This window comes from Convolutriloba macropyga, chromosome 10, assembly GCF_964194025.1.
Source record: "Convolutriloba macropyga chromosome 10, txConMacr16.3, whole genome shotgun sequence".
Classification (NCBI taxonomy): domain Eukaryota; kingdom Metazoa; phylum Xenacoelomorpha; order Acoela; family Convolutidae; genus Convolutriloba; species Convolutriloba macropyga.
Window position 1 is genome coordinate 7,588,068 of NC_134477.1, and position 18,805 is coordinate 7,606,872.

Here is an 18,805-nt window from a genome sequence, read left to right on the forward strand (position 1 = left end):
TGCATAATTCCTGGTTAATTACACACCTTTGAAGACGAGTAATAAAAGCATTTAACAGTTGTAAACCAGCAAAGAGATACTCGCTTCAATAGAAATGGAAAATTTCTTGTTTCCGTTTTGTTCTATCTAGGTAATCGATTTTCGAAGCCATTTAAAAATAAATGCAGAGGTGCAGAAAGGACAAAGACGTCTGAATTACACGGCGAAAATTTCAACTGCTTTTCAATTGCACTTTGAATGACGAAAGAAAAATTAATTTTAACAGATGTAATTGTATAATACATGCTGCATTTTTGCTGCACTTCAAAAACTGATGTATCAAAATACGAGAATCAAAAAAAAATTTCAAAACTAACGAAAACCTTAAAAGTTTGCAGCCCGTATTTTCTAACTCAACATAATGTGCAAATTTAAGAAAATGAGCCTCAAAAAATCCCACCTGCAGTAAATCTCAAAAATGAAAAGTTATTTAGGTACAGGAGATAATGCATCACGAAATACGAATAAGATCTCTGAGAGAGTATATTTGGCATACATTAAAGATCAATCAAATTTATGCTATTCATTTTGCCAGATATTTTGGACTATGATGACTACATAATTGTTCATATTGATCACTTGTTGCTTTGGTGTCTGTTCATGCCTATGAGGGACTGACTGTTTCTTCCTCCTGAGGAATCAACTTTGTTCAGCTGGATGATTCTGTGAGCATCTCCGACCAGGAATCCGAACATCACCAGGAAAATTGACCCAATCTGTAACGAAACAGGATTTATGACGCAAAAAAAGGCGAACAGGAAGTTACTATGCAACCAAGTTAGGATAAAACAATTTTCATTTAAAAATGCCACTGCCATGCCTCAACGGCCCGTGGTACCTAATTACAACTGAAGATGAGATTCAATTAATCCGGTAATTATAGCAAAACGATATTGCGGCCAGGGCAGGATTCCCAATGAACCAAAGTGCACAAAATTTACCCAATATTTTACCTTATTGTTAAAAATACGAACTATCAATTTGAAATCGGACTGTTGAACGTAAAGATCCAAGGGCTAATAGGATATTATGACATCGGGGAAAATGTCGTGAAATTGCACTGTAGGCAAATGAGGAAAAAAAGCCCACAGAAGCATCTTACTGCAAGGGTGAATCCCAAGTATGTCATGATATTTCCAATTCTGTCGTATCTCTTCGGCTCAATGCAGTACATGGGCATATTAGAATCTGTGATCCAACAATCTCGATTCAAGGGCTTGTCTGAAACACTCAAATTATGAATAATTCGGCTATTTGACAAAATTCTGGACACATTCTATTTTCTTTCCGATGTTTTCTCCGGATTTTCTCACCGGATTACGCAACGGTTTTCAAACTAGCCTTTTAGGCCATTTCCAATTGCATCGGATACATTACTAGACTTTAAAATACCATTTTCTTAAGAACTAAACTTCATCTGGAGGCCCGCATTCCTATTTGACAATATACAACATATTGAACCGTTAGGCTGGTTGATATGGATCTAACTTTATTCTGTTGAAAGTTTTTTGTTATTTTGTCAGAATTCAATTGGAAGAAATAAAGATCTTTGTTGAACTCAACGAGTAAGCCTAACAAGGAGGCCCGGCAATGTACGTTAGCACAATGTTTCGATCCCACTCATCCTGATTTTTGGCATAGCATACTTGTGAACTAAATGAACCAGAGATGGAAGCTTTCAAAATAAGAGGAGTTCATGCTTCGTAACTTAAAACTTGACGGATTCTTAAAAGATGACAGACCTTTATCCCAAAGATCGGTGAACTAATTTTTTAACGTATTCTGTCCCCTCCCCCAAAAATTATTTATGCCCCAATTACTATGCAAAAAAATAGCACGGGTTCCAAAACAAGAACAGATCCCTAGTTTTTTTTTCATTTCACTAGAATAAACAAATGGAACTGACCAGAACGTTTGGTTCAAAAGATGAAATCAACACTAATGCAATTTATCATTATCAAACCATTTTATCAAGGATACACCTAATTTTGTAGGCACTAAAAATCAGGGCAGACTTCAGCCGTTGAGGGCTAAAAACACCAAAAAAGTTATTCTGACTTCTTGGCACGTTATCAGATGGATGTACGAACCTCGAAGAAGGCGAATTAAAACAAATATAGCAGATCAAGTCATGACACAACCCAAAAAAAATGGAAAAACAAACAGCCACACTATCAACCACACTCAAAACAGTATATGATGGTCAATAAATCGTATACCAAACACAAAGATGAACAAAAAAGATCCTAAACACAATATTTTGTGAAAAATTAATGACGCCATTAAATTTTGGATATCGGTTCACAATACTGCTTTTAATACCCGAAACAATGATTTTAGCCGATTTAAAAAGTTGATGAGACATTATGAAAAAAAAACAAAAAGAACAAACATAGGCGAATCTCAAATAATCACTTGTACGTTTTGAAAACTAATATTGTCAAAAATGCTCAGATTGATCAAACAGAAACAAGACCAAAAACGCATTTATGCGTCAATATAGGGACTTGTAGATATAACATTATTGAGGCATAGCAGGAGAACAAAGTACAAAAAACATAACCGACTAACGTCGGGCGAATTGCTCTCAAACGACCGGCGAGCGGTTGGCTTGGTCAGTAGCTAGCCACGGGGGGGGGGGGGGGGGGGGGGGTGCACCGGGGGCAGCACTGGGTGGGGGGGGGGGGCAAAAGCGCGGTGGGGGGAGCCAATAGTGGGGGTGGGGGGTCAACAAAGGGGAGGGGGGTGTCAACCTCTAAGAACCGCCCCTCACACCATAAGTATAAGTATAAGTCTCCAAGACAGTTTGAGCTGAAACAGACCTGAAAGGCTCTAAGAGCACATAATGCCCGCTGGGCGCTACCTGTTTATCCCGTTTTTGAGGACGAAAAGTCAAAAGCGTCAGACGAAAAATTGGTCAAGCGAAAAATCGCATAAAAAAAAGACCGACAGGACTAATATAATTGCTACAAACTTCGTTTGAGAGCAATTAAACAAATAGTGCCAAATTGCTCGAAACATTAGATATCCAAAACCATTGAATAGGTACAGGTACGCTTCACTAGAGACCCATTGAGATTTGCCTTCAATACGGAAATATGTGACCGGAGAACAAACCGAGCAAAACAAAAGAACTAATATTTTGAGAATACACTGATCAAGTAATATAAACCGAATGTTATCAACCCTAAACACTGACAAGGTTCACTTTTCAGCCCATATCTTAAAATTATATTACATCTAATAAAATACAAATCTTGAGATCAACTTTCGCAATCAATACAAAAACCTTATACGAAGCCGAACAAAGCAATCTGGTACATTTAACGATTTTTCTATTTTTACGCTACCAAACACAAATGGAAGACGCTTTTACCCAAATTAAAAATAATCACAGAGTAACAGAAAACACAAGTCGAGTGAGTTTGAGCCTCAACTTTTTAATCAAAGTTTACCAATTTTTAACCACCTGAACTCTGAACACTGAAAAGTACTTACTTTCTGATACTATTTTCGCTTAGGTTGAGGCTCGGGCGCTAAATTTTATGAATATATTCTGTCGGTCTTTGAAGTCACCTCGCTCAAACAAGTTGAGAAATATCTATGATTTTCTTCATTAAACAGTTCTAATCAATAGTTCAATTCTGAATTTGAATACAAAATGCCAATATTTGTTCAGGGGACAAAAATGTTTGGTAAAATTTTAAGCTCTCTACGTCTAAAAATCAAATCTACAAAAAAATTCAGATTTTCAAATGGTTTTTGAGACCATTTTTCCGTTACCCGGGAAAACTACAGGCGTTCTACCTGTCAGCGGATTGCATTTCAGATTCTATTTCAGAAATTTAGCTTCAGAAATTTATGATGCGATCATCTAGTTTACACAATAAAAATGCAAAAATAATTGAACATACCTAAGCAGACAAGGTAACTTGTCATTATCTGCTTGTCAGTCAGCGCAATCTCACACTCGCTCAGCGTAGTGTCACTATCTTGGCACGTGATCTCCATGCAAAATGCGACTCCTTGGATATCTCTGGCACTGATGGTGGAGCCAGCGACAAAGAAGTCGTAGGTAGCCGGAAGCAGCATATCACACGCCTTCTCTGCAACCTTAATAAATGGTTAGACTCACTTTTTCATCATTCGAACCCATCAGACGCTACCAACAGAAATAATAATGATTTCTTGAACCCTTTTTCAAGACTGTAAAGATGCTTCGACAGGTCTGGCGAGAGGCTAACACGCGACAAATTCCACGAAATTTGTAATGGGTGGGGGCTTTCAAGATACATGACCTTTAGAATAAAAACACTATTGTGAATAAAAACACTATTAGCGAAACACATTGCAAAACATTATAGCAGCATATGATTTCTGTTCAGTTGAGGCGAGAGTTTCACAGTACAATTAAATCGTAATCATACCGTAAATTTCAAAAAATTTAGCCGGCAGATAGCAGGAAAAATAGCCGCGAAAGACGCTTGTAGCCTTCCATGAAATTGACACAACTAAAGAAATAAGATAGAGATTGACCACCGATCCTTTAATTGACCACTGGACTTTTTGGGTTAGATTCGGACTGTCATTTTTATGAGAAACATACGCTCTATAAAAAAAACGCGCCAATAGAGCTTTTTCAAAATTAATATTAGAAATCAAAAACTCAAGAATCCAATACTCAAGAAGAAGGGCATATACGTTCGGCACTTAGATGCACAATATTGATCTTTAACTAGTAAATGTTCATAAAATTTAAAGTAGAAAAAGCAGAACAAATGTTGTCACGTACACAAATTTTAATTGCAAAGCAGTAGAAGTCGCTGAAATTGAAAAAAAAGTCAATGCTCGCGAGAATCATCGATGGAGACAACAAATTAAAAAAAACAGCACAAGTCCTGAAAAAAAATCCAAAAAATTGAATTCAATAATGAGAAAGTTAGAATTACTGCATCTGACAAGCGTATCAATTAACACTGGGAGCCAAAAAGGCAAACAGTCCCAAAATTGGAGAAACCAAGACAACCAAACTAAACAAAAATATGATCATTGATATAACTCTTGAAGCTTTTACCTTAAAAGTCAAAATTATCCACTTATAAATACTCTTAAAAATATTGTTTTTAAAATTAATTCTTTTGCCTGGTTTTCGAATCTGTCCATTAATCCAACAGGAAGACTCATTCATTGTCTCGATAATTTATCCAGTAACCCAGGCTCAAGCCAGGAAAAAAAATTTACTGGCCCACAAATATCGATAAAGTCGGTAAATGATATTTTCAGGGCATTTGAAAAAAATTTCAAAATTTGTCACAAAAATGCACACTTATAAAATGTAGAACACCATTCCAATGACCCTACAAACATTGCAGTAACCTACTATCAAACCTTAGGACGTTCCCTGGCCCCTGGGGACATGTTAAACACCAATCCGTGGCAAACAAAAATTTTTAGTAACCTTTTAAAAAACCACAGAGGAGGTTTCTTGGACCCTGCGGCTGGAAAAACTTAAATGATGACAATGTAAAAAAATTAAAACGCAAGTTTTATCAAAAAACAGCTAAAATTCGTGATGTTAAAATGTTTAAAACCATTCCATTACCTCTGGAACCTAGAACTGAAAAAAATGACAAAAATTTTCAAAAACTTGAAAAAATGTAAAATTAGCGTGCTTTAGTTTGGAGTTCAAAATTGTAATGAAAAGTAATTACGTCTTGCGAAAGAACTTTGTCAACATTTACAAACCTACAAAATGCAACATTTTGGGCTCAAAAACTCCTAAAAAATGACTCGAAAAATAAGCAATAAATTATACTACATTAAATTTGAAAATTAAGCAGGATAAACTAGCTGACCGTCTGTTCTCATCCCTACAAAAATTCAAAATATTAAACATTTGTTATGGGTAATCGCTACGCATTAGATACCTAACAAACCAACAATTACTTTCAATTAACAGGATTCGTATAACTAATCAATTCTCAAGTATACTTGCAACCGTCTTGCACGCTCTATCGCCCGTCTCCGGTAGGAAAAACAACGTTTTCCATATTTAATTTTATACAAAAGCAAACGATAGAAACAGCCTGGAAACCGATAAGACGGCTCAAGCGCTTATCACATAAAATTCCAAAATACATCTCTAGCTTTGCCCAAAACATTCTTGACCATCAGAGAATTGATTTCTTTGAAATATCGTAAATCAACTGGAACCATTTTCTTATGGAGTATTTTGGACTCATCAAAAGAAAACTAAGGACGAAAAAAATGCAGATCTTTTGAAGCAAAAGGGACATTTGTTTATTTTCTTACTCTCTTTTCTTGATATTGCCCTATACCACCAGTCATATTCCAATATTTCACCTCCTATTTCACTTAAACTAAGGAAATTACTCAAACTAACTCACGCTTTCAGAAAAACTTTATCAAATACTCTTATTTTCAATTTTCTGTAAAGCATTTAAAAACTTCAACAATTCGGTCTTAGTTAACATCTGACGTTTAAGAGTAAAATTTCGCTTAGTGTGCTTTTGAAAAGAATTATTCAATTGAATTCTCAGAGATACAAAATGAAGATAGTTTCACAAATTTTTTTCGTTTTGGATTCAGACTAAATTCTCTTTTCGGGCCCAAAAACGCGCAGAATGAACAAAAGCGCAAATCATCAAAAAAGAACCCAGGCTGCAAGAATAAAAATGTTTACAAATTTTTCACTTTTACAAACACATGCACCTGTTTCTGATTTTGCAGACTCCTTTTTTATTATTTCACTCAAACGATGTTTTACGTATATCAAACCAATTTGGCAATCAAAAGTACGGAAAGCAAATTGTAGAAATAAATTACCATTATAATACGAAATTAGCATCAAATTTTGGACTGTACCTTGAGCAAAAATATGAACCTTTATTCATCCTTTCCCATCAAAGCAAGTGGTCAACTAAATTAGGAAATCAGAAAATATTAGAATATAAAAAAATTTTAGTTTTTGAAGCAACTTTAAACGATAAATTTTCCTTCTTTCTAGTTAATCTTCGGACCTTCCAAAATACTCAAAGGTAAGTATGGTTTAAAAAGGAGTTCTCTTATTGAATTTAAGAACACCAAACAAGATTGGCTAAAATATTTCGATTCACTCCAATCGTTTTCTTAAACATCGGCCTGTCTTTCAATTTTCGGCCATTTCAATTTTCTAAATTCTGCAAAATATTTATGCAACGATTTTCATGAGAACCATCATCTCTTTTATTCTTCAATTAGTAAAACTTCAAGCATAATAGAACAGAACAGTTTGAAGGTTATTTTTGACAATGATGAAAGAAAGATGAAGTTAAGAAACACAGCATTGTTTTGTTTGATTCCAAAAAAAAACACTTTCACGAAATTCATAGTGGCGTTGTTTTAGGTAATTAAAATCAGATCATTTTTTTTTAATTTTAAACATTTCTGTTTGCAATTGTTGAAATTTCTAGTTGCATTGGAGTTAGGACTTACTTACCCTTAATTTTTTTAAAATGAAGTATTTGCCCGTTCGCCGAATGTCTTTCATTCAACCGCATTAAATGGTGTGCGGTTCAAAATTTCCAACAAAAGATTTTATCGTAAAAAATTTATACTGCAATTGAGACTGCATTGTTGAAAAATTCTAATTTTCGCAAAACTCATGAAATATTAAACCCCAGAGATCTATTTCCTAGCTACAGTCCAAAATATTGCAGCTTTCACAGTACTGAGATCAACGTGCTTATCCCAACTCAGTGGTCTACTAACAAAGACGTCCAGGTAGTAAAACGAATCCATATATTTCAGACGTGATCAATTTAAAATGATTGTACTTATCTTGTACCTTGCAAAATGTTCGTTTAAAAATTAATGAAAATGGACTTTATGTTTAAAGTTCTGGTTACTATGAATTGCCTTGCTTATTGTTCACTTGTAAACTGCTGAAACTTAGGACAATAATAAATATGTGACACTTAAGAAATATGTAAAACTATAATGATAGAACAATAAGCGCAGATAAATCAGTTTGCTGCTGACCAAAATTAAACATTCCGTTCTTCAATTTAGATTAAAAAACGAATAGCAAAAATTGCAGAGAAGCAAAGTCTTTTAATAATTTCCCTGTTACCTCAGTTCAAATTTGAGTAAATTGATAGCACAACAGAAAAATCTTTCTAATACACTGCCTATCTCTTAGCATTCATTTAGAATTGGATGCGATAAAACTGCGTCAACTATTGAGATATATATATCTCACAAAAACGGAGCTTGAAATTCAAAGTTTCAAAACGATAGCAGGCAAAAATAACTATCCAGGAAAGATTAACTTAGGAGTACTAACGTCATATGATAATTCACAAATCGGCCACCAATTTGACAAATTCCCTCCATCCATGAAAGTGGCCTGAACCAGGCCCATAGTAAAACCATCCGGATCTGCCGCCGGGGGGTCGTAAAACCTCAATGCATTGATTCTGGGCTGTGATTCTACGACCGATGCGAGGCAAACAAGAACAGCAAGTAACAAGAAAGTGGTAACGCAATCATTACGATAATAAGTCATATTTAATACGTTTCGTCTATGCACGCAAACACGAGCGCGTCTTTTGTATACTAGCTCAAAAAATGAATAAATTAACGAATAGTTATATTACCTGAGCTGAAAATTTAAATCAGAATAATAGATTATATTGGCTTTACATTAGACAATTATGGCAATGATTTTTAGAGAACAGAATATTGTCAGAATTTGATCTGTCAGTTAAATCAACTTCTACTGCAAATAGACTAAACAAAACATTTAAATAAGCTTTTCACCACGCTTTTCACATAAGCTTTTTGTTCAAAAAATAATGATCACTTGAAAGCAGGTCACGTTGTATGAGCAACAACTCGTCCCAAAATGTCGGCTCGCAGCAACAAAAAAGTTTTCTATCCATTACACAAACACACGAGATGTTCGCACAGCTGGTAATAAAAAATAGTAAATTTTTCAAATTCTTCCATAAAACGGTAAATTGAAAGAATGGTAACACTTCCAGTAATTGCGACGACATCAACCAGTAACTTCAAACTAAAAGTAATTAATGTTAAGTATAGATAATATTAATATTTGTTGTTAAGTTGCAGGTACCGAATCCAAATCCGCAATAGCTTTCTTTGCTTTCTTCAACTCGTCATTTACAGTCAGTAACTCCTTCACTCTCGCAAACTTAGCTCTGTCTTTTCTCAACACAAATACAATATCCTCAATTGCAACTTTCCCACCCGGTCTCGAACTCACGTCCTGTGCTTTGTTGAGCAAATTTACAACAAATTTCATCACCAATTGTTCAACTAGTTCTACACTCTCAATGTACGGCGTCTTGCTGTCACCTAGGCCGTACATTAAACATCGGATTTCTTTTCCAAACACCCCTTGGTAAACTTGCGAGCCACTTTGAGGTTTTACAGAACTAGAACCGGATTTAGAAATACCAGATGCAACATCTGAATTTGGCTCCGGAATAGAGGAACTGGTCGATGTAGGTACGCTGGAAGGTGTTCTAGGAATACTCGGAAATTTAATAGATACTGGACTTTTGTTTCGATCGTTGGATTCTGTCTGCCCAGCAGAAGTATTGGATACTACGGATGGAATTCTGTTAGATGGTCGTATAACACCCGTCCCCGACGGTAAAACGCGAACTGGAGTAGATGTCGACGAGGCAACACGAGAAACAAGCGGCACCTGAGCAGCAACAGAACTGCTCATAGATACGGGATAGGTTCGAATAACGTGAACACTCGGTTGCTGACTGCTTATTACCGGGACTTTAGATGTAGCAACACTTTTAGTTGAAGAAACCTCAACTATGTCGTCATCGGATTCCATGTTTTGTATCTGAAATAAGAGAAGCAAGCGCCTCAAACTATTTTTCCCACTTACAATTTTTCTTATAACTTGAATTATTAAATAGTTCCTTTTCGAAATTTGAATGAAATATTGGTCTTGTAGTGGAGACTTCTAGCATGAAGATCTTAGAAACAAGCCTTGTATGTTGTGCCGAGATACCATATATTCAAACCTGCAGATACATGTCATCTCATAGTAGTCAAATGCTCATTAACTGGAACGCGCCAATCTCGCTTTTCTCTCTTCCTTGTTAAAGTATAGTCTTAATGCTCTTTGACTCCGTGGTATCAATTGGTTATATACAGGGATTTGGAAAAATTAATTGCAATTAAATGGCCAGACAAAAGGAGGAACAACGAATTAATTTATTTGGCAAAACAAAAAATCAATTATTTTATTGATCAAATATTTTTGACCATCTATCAATAATTTTTCCGCAGTTTTTAACACCATTGCGCTTTGATTTACCCAGAAAGTAACGCAAATGATTACATTATGAAGCATTCAATATTTTAATTGGAAACTTTATAAGAGGAACAGGGCTTTAACATTAGATGTCAACTTACACACAATTTGTGACAGAAAATCATAATCTGGGAGTTTCAGGTTTCCAGAGGGGGAGAATGTGGATTTTATTTTTTTTCCAATTATTGAGCAATTCATTGTGTCGTTCCAATCAATTATTGCAATTAAATTAGGGTCATCAATCAATTAGTGCAATTAATTAATTGGCAATAACTGCAATTCCATTTAATTTTTCCAAATCTTTTATATCAATCGATGTTGTATATTCATTTTAACAGATCTAAAAAAACAGCTTACAGGAAAAATCACAATAGTTGACCAGTTCTCTGTAAGAAGCAGCGAGTTGAGTTCCCAATAAAATTGTTGATTTTTTTGCTTTGATTCAAAAGGCATGGCCAGGCTGAACAGATTTTACATGGAACTCAACTCACTGCTGTTTACAGAAAACTGACCACCTTCTGTCTGGATAATTCCTGTAAAGAGGCCAATAAGTTTTTTGAGAGTTCAGATCTACTAAACTTCTTATGAATATCCGTCGATTGATATAAAAATCATAGAAGACCACCAATAATATGTTCACTGAAATTGTCGTTAAAAACAGGCATTTTATCATGAAAAATTGATTTTTGTGCGTTTACTTTTGTCAACGAGTGTAGCCTACTGCTGTCGGGCGAGTTGCACTCAAACTCCTGGCTAGTGGTTGGCTTCGTCAGTAGCTAGCTTTGCGGCTCGGGGGGATTTAGCTTTAGCTTAGCCTTAAGGTCTAAGAACCGACCCTTTCACCACAAAAATAGGTACATTATGTACACCATGCCTTTAGAGCATTTTCGATGAATCGCTCACTTAGAGACAAATAGGGCTCTAAGAGGACTGCTCAGCGACATTTTGCCCGTCGGTCTTTACCTGTTGATCCTTTTTGACAACAAAATCTACAATTTTCAGGCGAAAAGTAGGTAGTGGCTCAACGAATACAACAAGCGTGCGTTGTTGATTACACAAGTATTGGAATTCAACGAGATTTTGTTCATTCGATACATTGAAGCAAAAAACACCTAACAACCACCCTTTTGTGGGGAAAAAGTTACACAAATCCATGCCCTCCACTGTGAAAAGGGAGGCTGAACCCACATGCGGCAAAAACAAATTAGAGACACTTTGGCGCAAAAAGCATGAGGTATGCGATGACGCCGAAGTTGAGCATCACTTCAGTTGATATGAGGCAAAAATTCTTACAAAAATCTACTAGCACTGATGACAACACTCGACGTGACATCAAAGCAAGCGGATTTTGCGGTTCCAGATTTAGCACAACATTTTTTGACGCAAACGTGTTTGATCTATTGTCCGAGTAGGGCTCAAACGAAGCCAAGTAATGAAACAAATATCACAAGGTCAGCTGAAAAACTAAAAAACCAGCAAAATTTTCAGGAATTGAAGATAAATAGTTTTGTATCGATCGCGTTCTATTACATAGGAAATGCAGGGCCATCTCTAGCACGCACTAAAAAATAAAAAGCAACTAGCGGCAGAATGTCGGAAAGAAAAGAAACATACCCGGCAGATTGCCGGAAAATAGCCGCCGTTGATTCCAATAAGCATGATTGGGATTGAGATAACAGAAGATATTGAAAAAAAAAGATTTTTGTACAAAAACATTTTTTAAGTCCGATTTATTTTGATGGTATTTCGTAGTTGAACTTACTTCTGTTTCTTAGAGAGAGGCAACAGGGGCTACTATCAATACCAATAAGCATTAGAGATGGTAACTAAGACTTATAGGAACGACGTTCAAATAGCGGGCATCTAAAATTGGGCTTTATGGGTTTATCCCGTTTCTACTTCTGACTTCAATTTTTTATACTGACCGTGTTCATTTTGAATTGCTGTGCTGAGCAACTGATGTTCAAATTCACTTTTAGCAGAATGAGAGAAGAGAGAAACTAGCCTAGAGAAGTCAAAAAGATTTCACGCAAAATGTTGAAAAGGCGGCAAAATGAGGTAAAGCGAAACATTTTTTTATTCGACGAAGTAAAAAAAAAAATAGGAGCGCTATAATAGCCGGCTGAGAAGATGAGGGCGGCTATTAAAAAGACGACAAAAATTTGGATGCATTAATGTACATTCGGAAGATGCATTAATGTAATTTTCGCACTCTTGCCAGTGCAATTATCTGTCTCAGAGGCTGTCGTGGTGCTAAACGTGCATCTGGAGTCGATAATGTTATAGTATTGATGTAGAGAATGAGAGGATTGAAACCTATATAGTACATTAAAAACTGAACGTTTATACGCGGCTCCTAGAGCCTAGCATATTTCTGTAAGCGAATAGAATAAGCGAATACAAGGTGCTGTGATTTTCAAAGGGGGCTCTCTTTTTCGTCCTTTTGGTGGATTACTCTCCCTTTTGTGTTCTCATAAACTCCCTTTTTGTGTTATTGTCAATCCTGTGGTCGGGTTTTTACAGCAACAATTATTCCCTCATTTACCTGTTCCAAGTTACAAAAAGAAAAGATTCTTTTTTATCAAGACAACTTCCTGACTACTTAAAAAAAATGATCTCAAAGGCGTTATTTGGAGAAACATCACTTCAACAATTTTGAAATCTCACAAAAACTGCCCGCCAATAGAACACACAAAACAGAACAAAACCAACAGAACAATTGAGCATAAAAACAGGTAGTGTAGTACAGTCTGCTGGAACAAGATCAAGAGAAAATTAAAAAAGCAATATATAGTTACCCGTACGTTTACAGACTTGACATAAGACGCTCAACCGTCCCTCAAGAACAATGGCGGAGGATGGCTTTGCAGTTGGTTCGTTTTTTTGCGTCGACCTACATCCTTGCAGGCAGAGAAAATAGCTTCGAAAGAGAGCGAAGCTTAATTTGGCCCGATATAGGTATGTACTTCTATCCGTATTTTTTTTTATTGAGTCGTGATACTTTGATGCATCTGATCTGTTTTTCGGGTAGGGCTCTGCGAGTAGGTTTTGCCAAAAAAATCACGAACCTGTTATCATGCCTTTCACTCTGGCATCATCATCATTTGCAGTAGCATTACTTGGGAAGGTTTCATATTCGGGCACCTGTAAATGAGGCTCGATTTGAACAGCATGGCAAACTTCGTCCAGAGTTTTTGCCACACTTTCTCTATTATGGCTGAGTCGCATAGGAGTGTACCCACATTTTCACAGTGCAGAGCATGCGTTACTGAGAAAATTTTACCACAGGTGCAATTATTTGAGACTCTTGTTTGGAATGATCAAAATGATGTTTCGGCAGGGAAAGAGCATTCAGCGTGCTATATGGCCCCTTTTCAGAAGCCAGCATTAGACGTTATCTTATGCATTTTTGACAAAGTAGTGTTTCTCGGGGTTCCTTATTTGTGTCGAAAAACAATCTGTGACATTTGAGTGAGTTGGTTTCGAAAATATATTCCAATTAAATTCAGATAAACAAAAAACGGTGCGAGATCCACCCTATGGAAAAAATAGTGAGAAACCAAACGCAAACAAAAATTGGAATGAGAACTATTAGAATCAAATTGGTCAAAATTCCAACAATTTAATGATATCATACCTACTGTCCTCTATCAGATAGAGTAGATACTCATTTTTTTTTAAAAAAAAATAACGAATAATTGGACAGCGAAAAATAAAAACATTGCCTACAGTCGACTTAGCGTTCAACTTTATTAAAAAGTTCCAGGTGTAAAATTTTCGGGGGAGAGAGAGAGAGAGAGAGAGAGAGAGAGAGAGAGATTATTCTCTTTCGAGAACCATTATTATTTTAGCATATACTCTTGATAAGTTTGCATGAATTACAGACACAGCAAATAAAGAATGTACATGTAATTTCTGGATCGAATGTTTTTCGCATGAGGTAGCTCTTCAGAGCTTTCTTGTTGTAGCTGTCAAAGCCAGAAATGATTTTGTGTCTGAACAAATAGTTGGCAATTAAAACTGAACGACCGAAGAATGAGATGCTAGCGTGCTTATGGTGGTTCTTTAATTGCAGGACATTTGTGGATGATCCGCGCAAACACCGGGAAGGCTCCTGAAATTCTACATGCTGTGAGTGAGCATAGTTGTACTTATCTAACATCAGTTGCGATAGAAAAGAGAAAGTAATATATTCGAGTTGATAGCAGAGTGGCAGAAAATTGTTGTCTTTAAGTTGCTTCAGGTAAGATTATTTTCGTCCAAATATCCATAAGAAGCAGGAACGCTGGAAATTCTCTAATTTTCTAAGCATGGATACATCAGGATACCACGCAGGAAACCCATATAAAAGTACGGAGAGGACAAGGCTCCGGTAAAGGTGAAGCTTGACATGAGACGGAGTATTGAAAGGTACTTTCGCTTTCAGACTGAAGAAACATTGTCGAGCTTTACAGAGTTTAGAAGTAACGTGGAAATCCCATTTCAGATCATTACTGATGTATACAACCAGATCCTTGTGTGAAGAGACGTTTGCCAGTACTTCATGTTGTGTCGTAGAAATCTTAGCTGAGCCATTAAAGTGCAAACATTTAGTCTTACATGCATTTGCGATCATTCCATTGCAGATATTCCAAGAATAAAGGCGCCAAAGATCGTCATGGAAATTCAGGTTGGTGAAAAGCATTTTAAGGTCATCTGCGAACAATCAAACCATGGAATCAAGGAAAATACTTGGTACCAAAAGTGTGCAAAAATTTCCATCAAGCTTAAAACGGCGAAGTTTTTCAACCAAGATAGTGTGTGGGACCTTATCAAAGGCCTTCTCATAGTCAAAATAAATGGCAAACTTGTGTTGAGATTTACAGCTAAAAACTTTTTCGAGGTAATCCAAAAGTTGCAGGACTGCTCCTTTGTGCGACTGGAAGCCAAATTGCCGTGGGTGAAGCTCCTTACTCAAGCATGAATAAAGATAATTGAATATAATTCTTTCAAATAGCAGGAATACTTTTGGAAGTAGGCTGATTGGCCGATAAAATTTGATATTGCTGCGAGAACCACCTTTGAAGAGCGGAGTGATACGAGCAACCTTCCATATTGCCGGAAACGTACGGCATAAAATAACTGAACAGAACAAAGGATACAACAGTGAACCAAATAGATAAGGTGAACTCTTCAGAAGTTTTGTTGGGAAACCGTCGTGAGTTTTGAGAAACCGACCGAAGTTCTGCTGGCAAACCGGTAGCAAAAATAGTAATCGAATAGTGGAGATAACAATATTACAGTAATAAGTGCAATATCAATTTGATAGAAATCCAACAAGTAGACTAAATCTACAAGTTTGTCTTGAGTATTCATTCCGCGAATATTAAACAGGAGCATGTAGTTAGTTAGTCAATCAGCCTTGAAAGATATATGGCTAGCGAGAGAACTAAGTAATTCATCGGCAGAAAGTTGGTCCTTAGGTAATTTCCCATCATAGAAGAGTTGCAAGTTACGGATACGCATGAGGTTTCGTTCCAAGCCTTTGTTGATTAGGTTATATCTAAGTCCAAGGAGTGCTTTCTCTTTTTGTCGGTCACGCCAAATCAACTTTGGTTTCACGAACACGCCAGTGCCTTTCAACATATAGGCGTTTGCCATCAAGAGTCGTTTGTCGTAAACAGAGTTCAATTTAATTTCAATCGGCCGCGGTTTAGCTCCGGGATCGGGTCTCTTTTTACCAAGTCTGGAAGAGTTGACCACAATATTAGGGGAAATTTGTATGGAGTTCAAAATTTCAGATGTCTCATGTTCTGTTGCATTGTCAAGATTTCCTTCTTTCACGTTGTAAAGCACGACAGTTTGCGATGCAGCAACATCGTAGTCGTGTTCATCCAGTGACTTTTTAACAACATCACTCCAGCTGGAGGACGAAGTGTATTTGTTTTGTCGAAGTGTATTTGTTTTGATTGGGCGAAGAAGATCTCAAACAGGCCTTGACCTCATCCAGTTTAAAATCGATGGAAGAAAAAAGAGAATTCGATGACAGCTTGTTTCAAGTGTTCCACTGTATCCTTGAGAAGAAACAAGCCACTCCTTGGTCAACTTCCCCTGCAAGCCTCGAAAGTGCTCAGGATCCGCCGACAGCAGCTCGTTCATACTGGGGTAGTAATCCTTACCACCTATTTTATTAGAAGTTGATTTTCAGCTGTAACTATATAAAGTAGAGCTCATTATAATGTAGAGATCATCCAGCTCCTTCTACCTCCACCAACCTACACGCAATTTCCTGCTGTGCTGGAACTGCGCTTTTCTTAGAAAGAGAGAAAGTCATGTAACTAAGTCGCTCAATTAGTCAGTCATCTTTTATTGGGAAATTACGCTCAAGCAGTGAGGTAATTTTTGCGGTGCTCAAGCTCAAAAAGGGAGGCAGTCATTTATTTACTACGCTCTATTAGACAGGTATCTTTTCCTAGAACATTACGCTCAAACAGTGAGGTAATTTTTGCTGTGCTCAAAAAGAGAGGCAGTCATTTATCCAATGCGCTCAGTTTGTGAGGCATATATAATTAGGAAATTACGCTCAAGCAGTGAAGTAATTTCTGCTGTGCCCGAAAAGGGAGACAGTCATTTATTTACTGCTCTGTTAGTGAGACATCTTAGCTTAAGAATTTACGATCAAACGGTGAGGTCACTTATGCTGTGCTCAAAAAGGGAGACAAGTCATTTAATTACTGCGCTCAATTAGTAAAGCGACTGACCTTAAGATATTACGCTCCAACATTTAGGTGGTTTGAGATGTGTTCAAGGGAAGAATCTTTATTTTTGGTGCATTATTTTAGTATTCAATTAATTGAATAAGCAACAGAAGTCATTAAGTGCTCTTGAACGAAGTTCTTAGCAATTATTGTAAACGTTTGGTCTTTTTCATGGAAATTTTTTGCTTGACTATTTTGCGGTTTTCTTCTAGAACATTCTTTGACTTCTCAAATTACTTTCTCACGCTTTCGTTCATGATTTTTGAGTGATCTCTATTGCTCTGACACCGAAGTAAAGCTTGTTGCTAATAAAAAAAATGGTTGCAGCATGGCAGAGATAAGTGACTGCTAGCGCAATGGTTAGTGCCTCTGGTTCTGCCTTGGGTGTCACTGGTTGGAACCCAAGCGGGGGCATTTTTTTCTACCCGTCTATCGTTTGAAAGCAATTCTTGGGCATTAAACGGTTCAGGTTTTTTTCTTTAATCCTATTGGTTTTGTTAGCGCTTCTGTGTCAATGCCTCTGAACGATTTGTTTGAGTATCTGTTTGAGAACGAAAGGGAGATGTTGAGCTTCTATCCCTGATTGATGAGCGCTGGGATAAGAAGTATACCATGTTGGACCAGATTAACATGGAACTTTTAACGCATGTTAATTTGTTTTTCGATGACAGTCAAAAACCATGTTATTTGACTCCCAGTGGATCGCCAACTGTTCTTTTGCAAGCAGAAAGCTGTTGAAGAACCCAGCCAGCATAATTTGCCGTCAAATCTCCGTAACTCAACTATAGTAGCTCTCTTGTTGACGTATCAGAAAACAATGCAGAAATACAAGCGCAGCCAAAGAGTCACAAACGGAAAAATGAAAGCCTCGCCAAGTTGTCGAATCTCGTCGAAGATGCAAAGAAAGTTTCCAACTTGGCGTCAATGGTTAGATTTTATGTTTTGAACTTTCAAAGTTAATTTCGAGCAGGAAAGTTGTTTTCTTGGTTTTCTGTGATTGATAATCTATCCATTCGTGTGGAATGAAATTAGGCAAAAATTTTAAAGGTGCTTGTATGTAAAAAAAATATTTTGCTTCTCAACGTAGTGACATTTTACCAGAAAAAAATTTGCTTGCTCGAGCAATTTAATTTTTGTGAAATTTTAAAGCTGATTTTTTTTCGCTTTTTCTAAAGTTCCTTCAATCACAGATGAAATTAAAAATAAACTAAGAGCATTTCCCCTGTGGACAGTCTGTTTCTGTTGAACTTTTACTAACGTTTAGTGCTGCATGAGAGAAAAAGATCTTTGAGCTATCCTGAAAGCAAATGAAAGTATGCTTGCTTCACTCATTGAGTCTCACACAAACCTGATTTTTACTACAACAATAAATTTGAGGACAAACGAGGCATATGGTATTTTTCTAGGTTTCCTTGTATATCAGTTTGTCTTAAACTGTTACCCAAGTGTAAATTGTTTAATGTAAAGAAACGCTTCCAAAGGAGAGAAAGTGAATCCTTAGTCCAACAAAATTTGAATGAGAGAAAGAATTTTCAACACCAGAGTGACGTTTTTTGTTTTGTCCCTTCATCGTTGTTACTATCGTGGCAGCTGTCCTGTGAGGGACAGGCCGTGAAACTTTGTTGTGCTATTGCCTTGAGTTTCTGAGTTGTCTGTCTGGAAGCTG

General features: G+C 36.7%; 2 protein-coding genes across 2 annotated transcripts; both read right to left on the minus strand.

Annotated features, from left to right (window-relative positions):
* Positions 1 to 391: 391 nt before the first annotated feature.
* Positions 392 to 8,616, minus strand: LOC142348462 (uncharacterized). The gene is made up of 4 exons (XM_075399834.1): positions 8,384 to 8,616; positions 3,954 to 4,152; positions 1,142 to 1,260; positions 392 to 755 (listed from the first exon to the last, which is right to left on the minus strand). Exons 1-4 carry the CDS (start codon positions 8,603 to 8,605, stop codon positions 615 to 617), a joined length of 681 nt encoding a protein of 226 aa, XP_075255949.1. The 5' UTR covers positions 8,606 to 8,616; the 3' UTR covers positions 392 to 614.
* A 541-nt stretch (positions 8,617 to 9,157) lies between these two features.
* LOC142348461 (uncharacterized) lies at positions 9,158 to 13,407 on the minus strand. The gene is made up of 2 exons (XM_075399833.1): positions 13,207 to 13,407; positions 9,158 to 9,925 (listed from the first exon to the last, which is right to left on the minus strand). The coding sequence occupies exon 2, from the start codon at positions 9,914 to 9,916 to the stop codon at positions 9,161 to 9,163; it is 756 nt and encodes a 251-aa protein (XP_075255948.1). The 5' UTR covers positions 9,917 to 9,925; positions 13,207 to 13,407; the 3' UTR covers positions 9,158 to 9,160.
* Between the last annotated feature and the right edge of the window lie 5,398 nt (positions 13,408 to 18,805).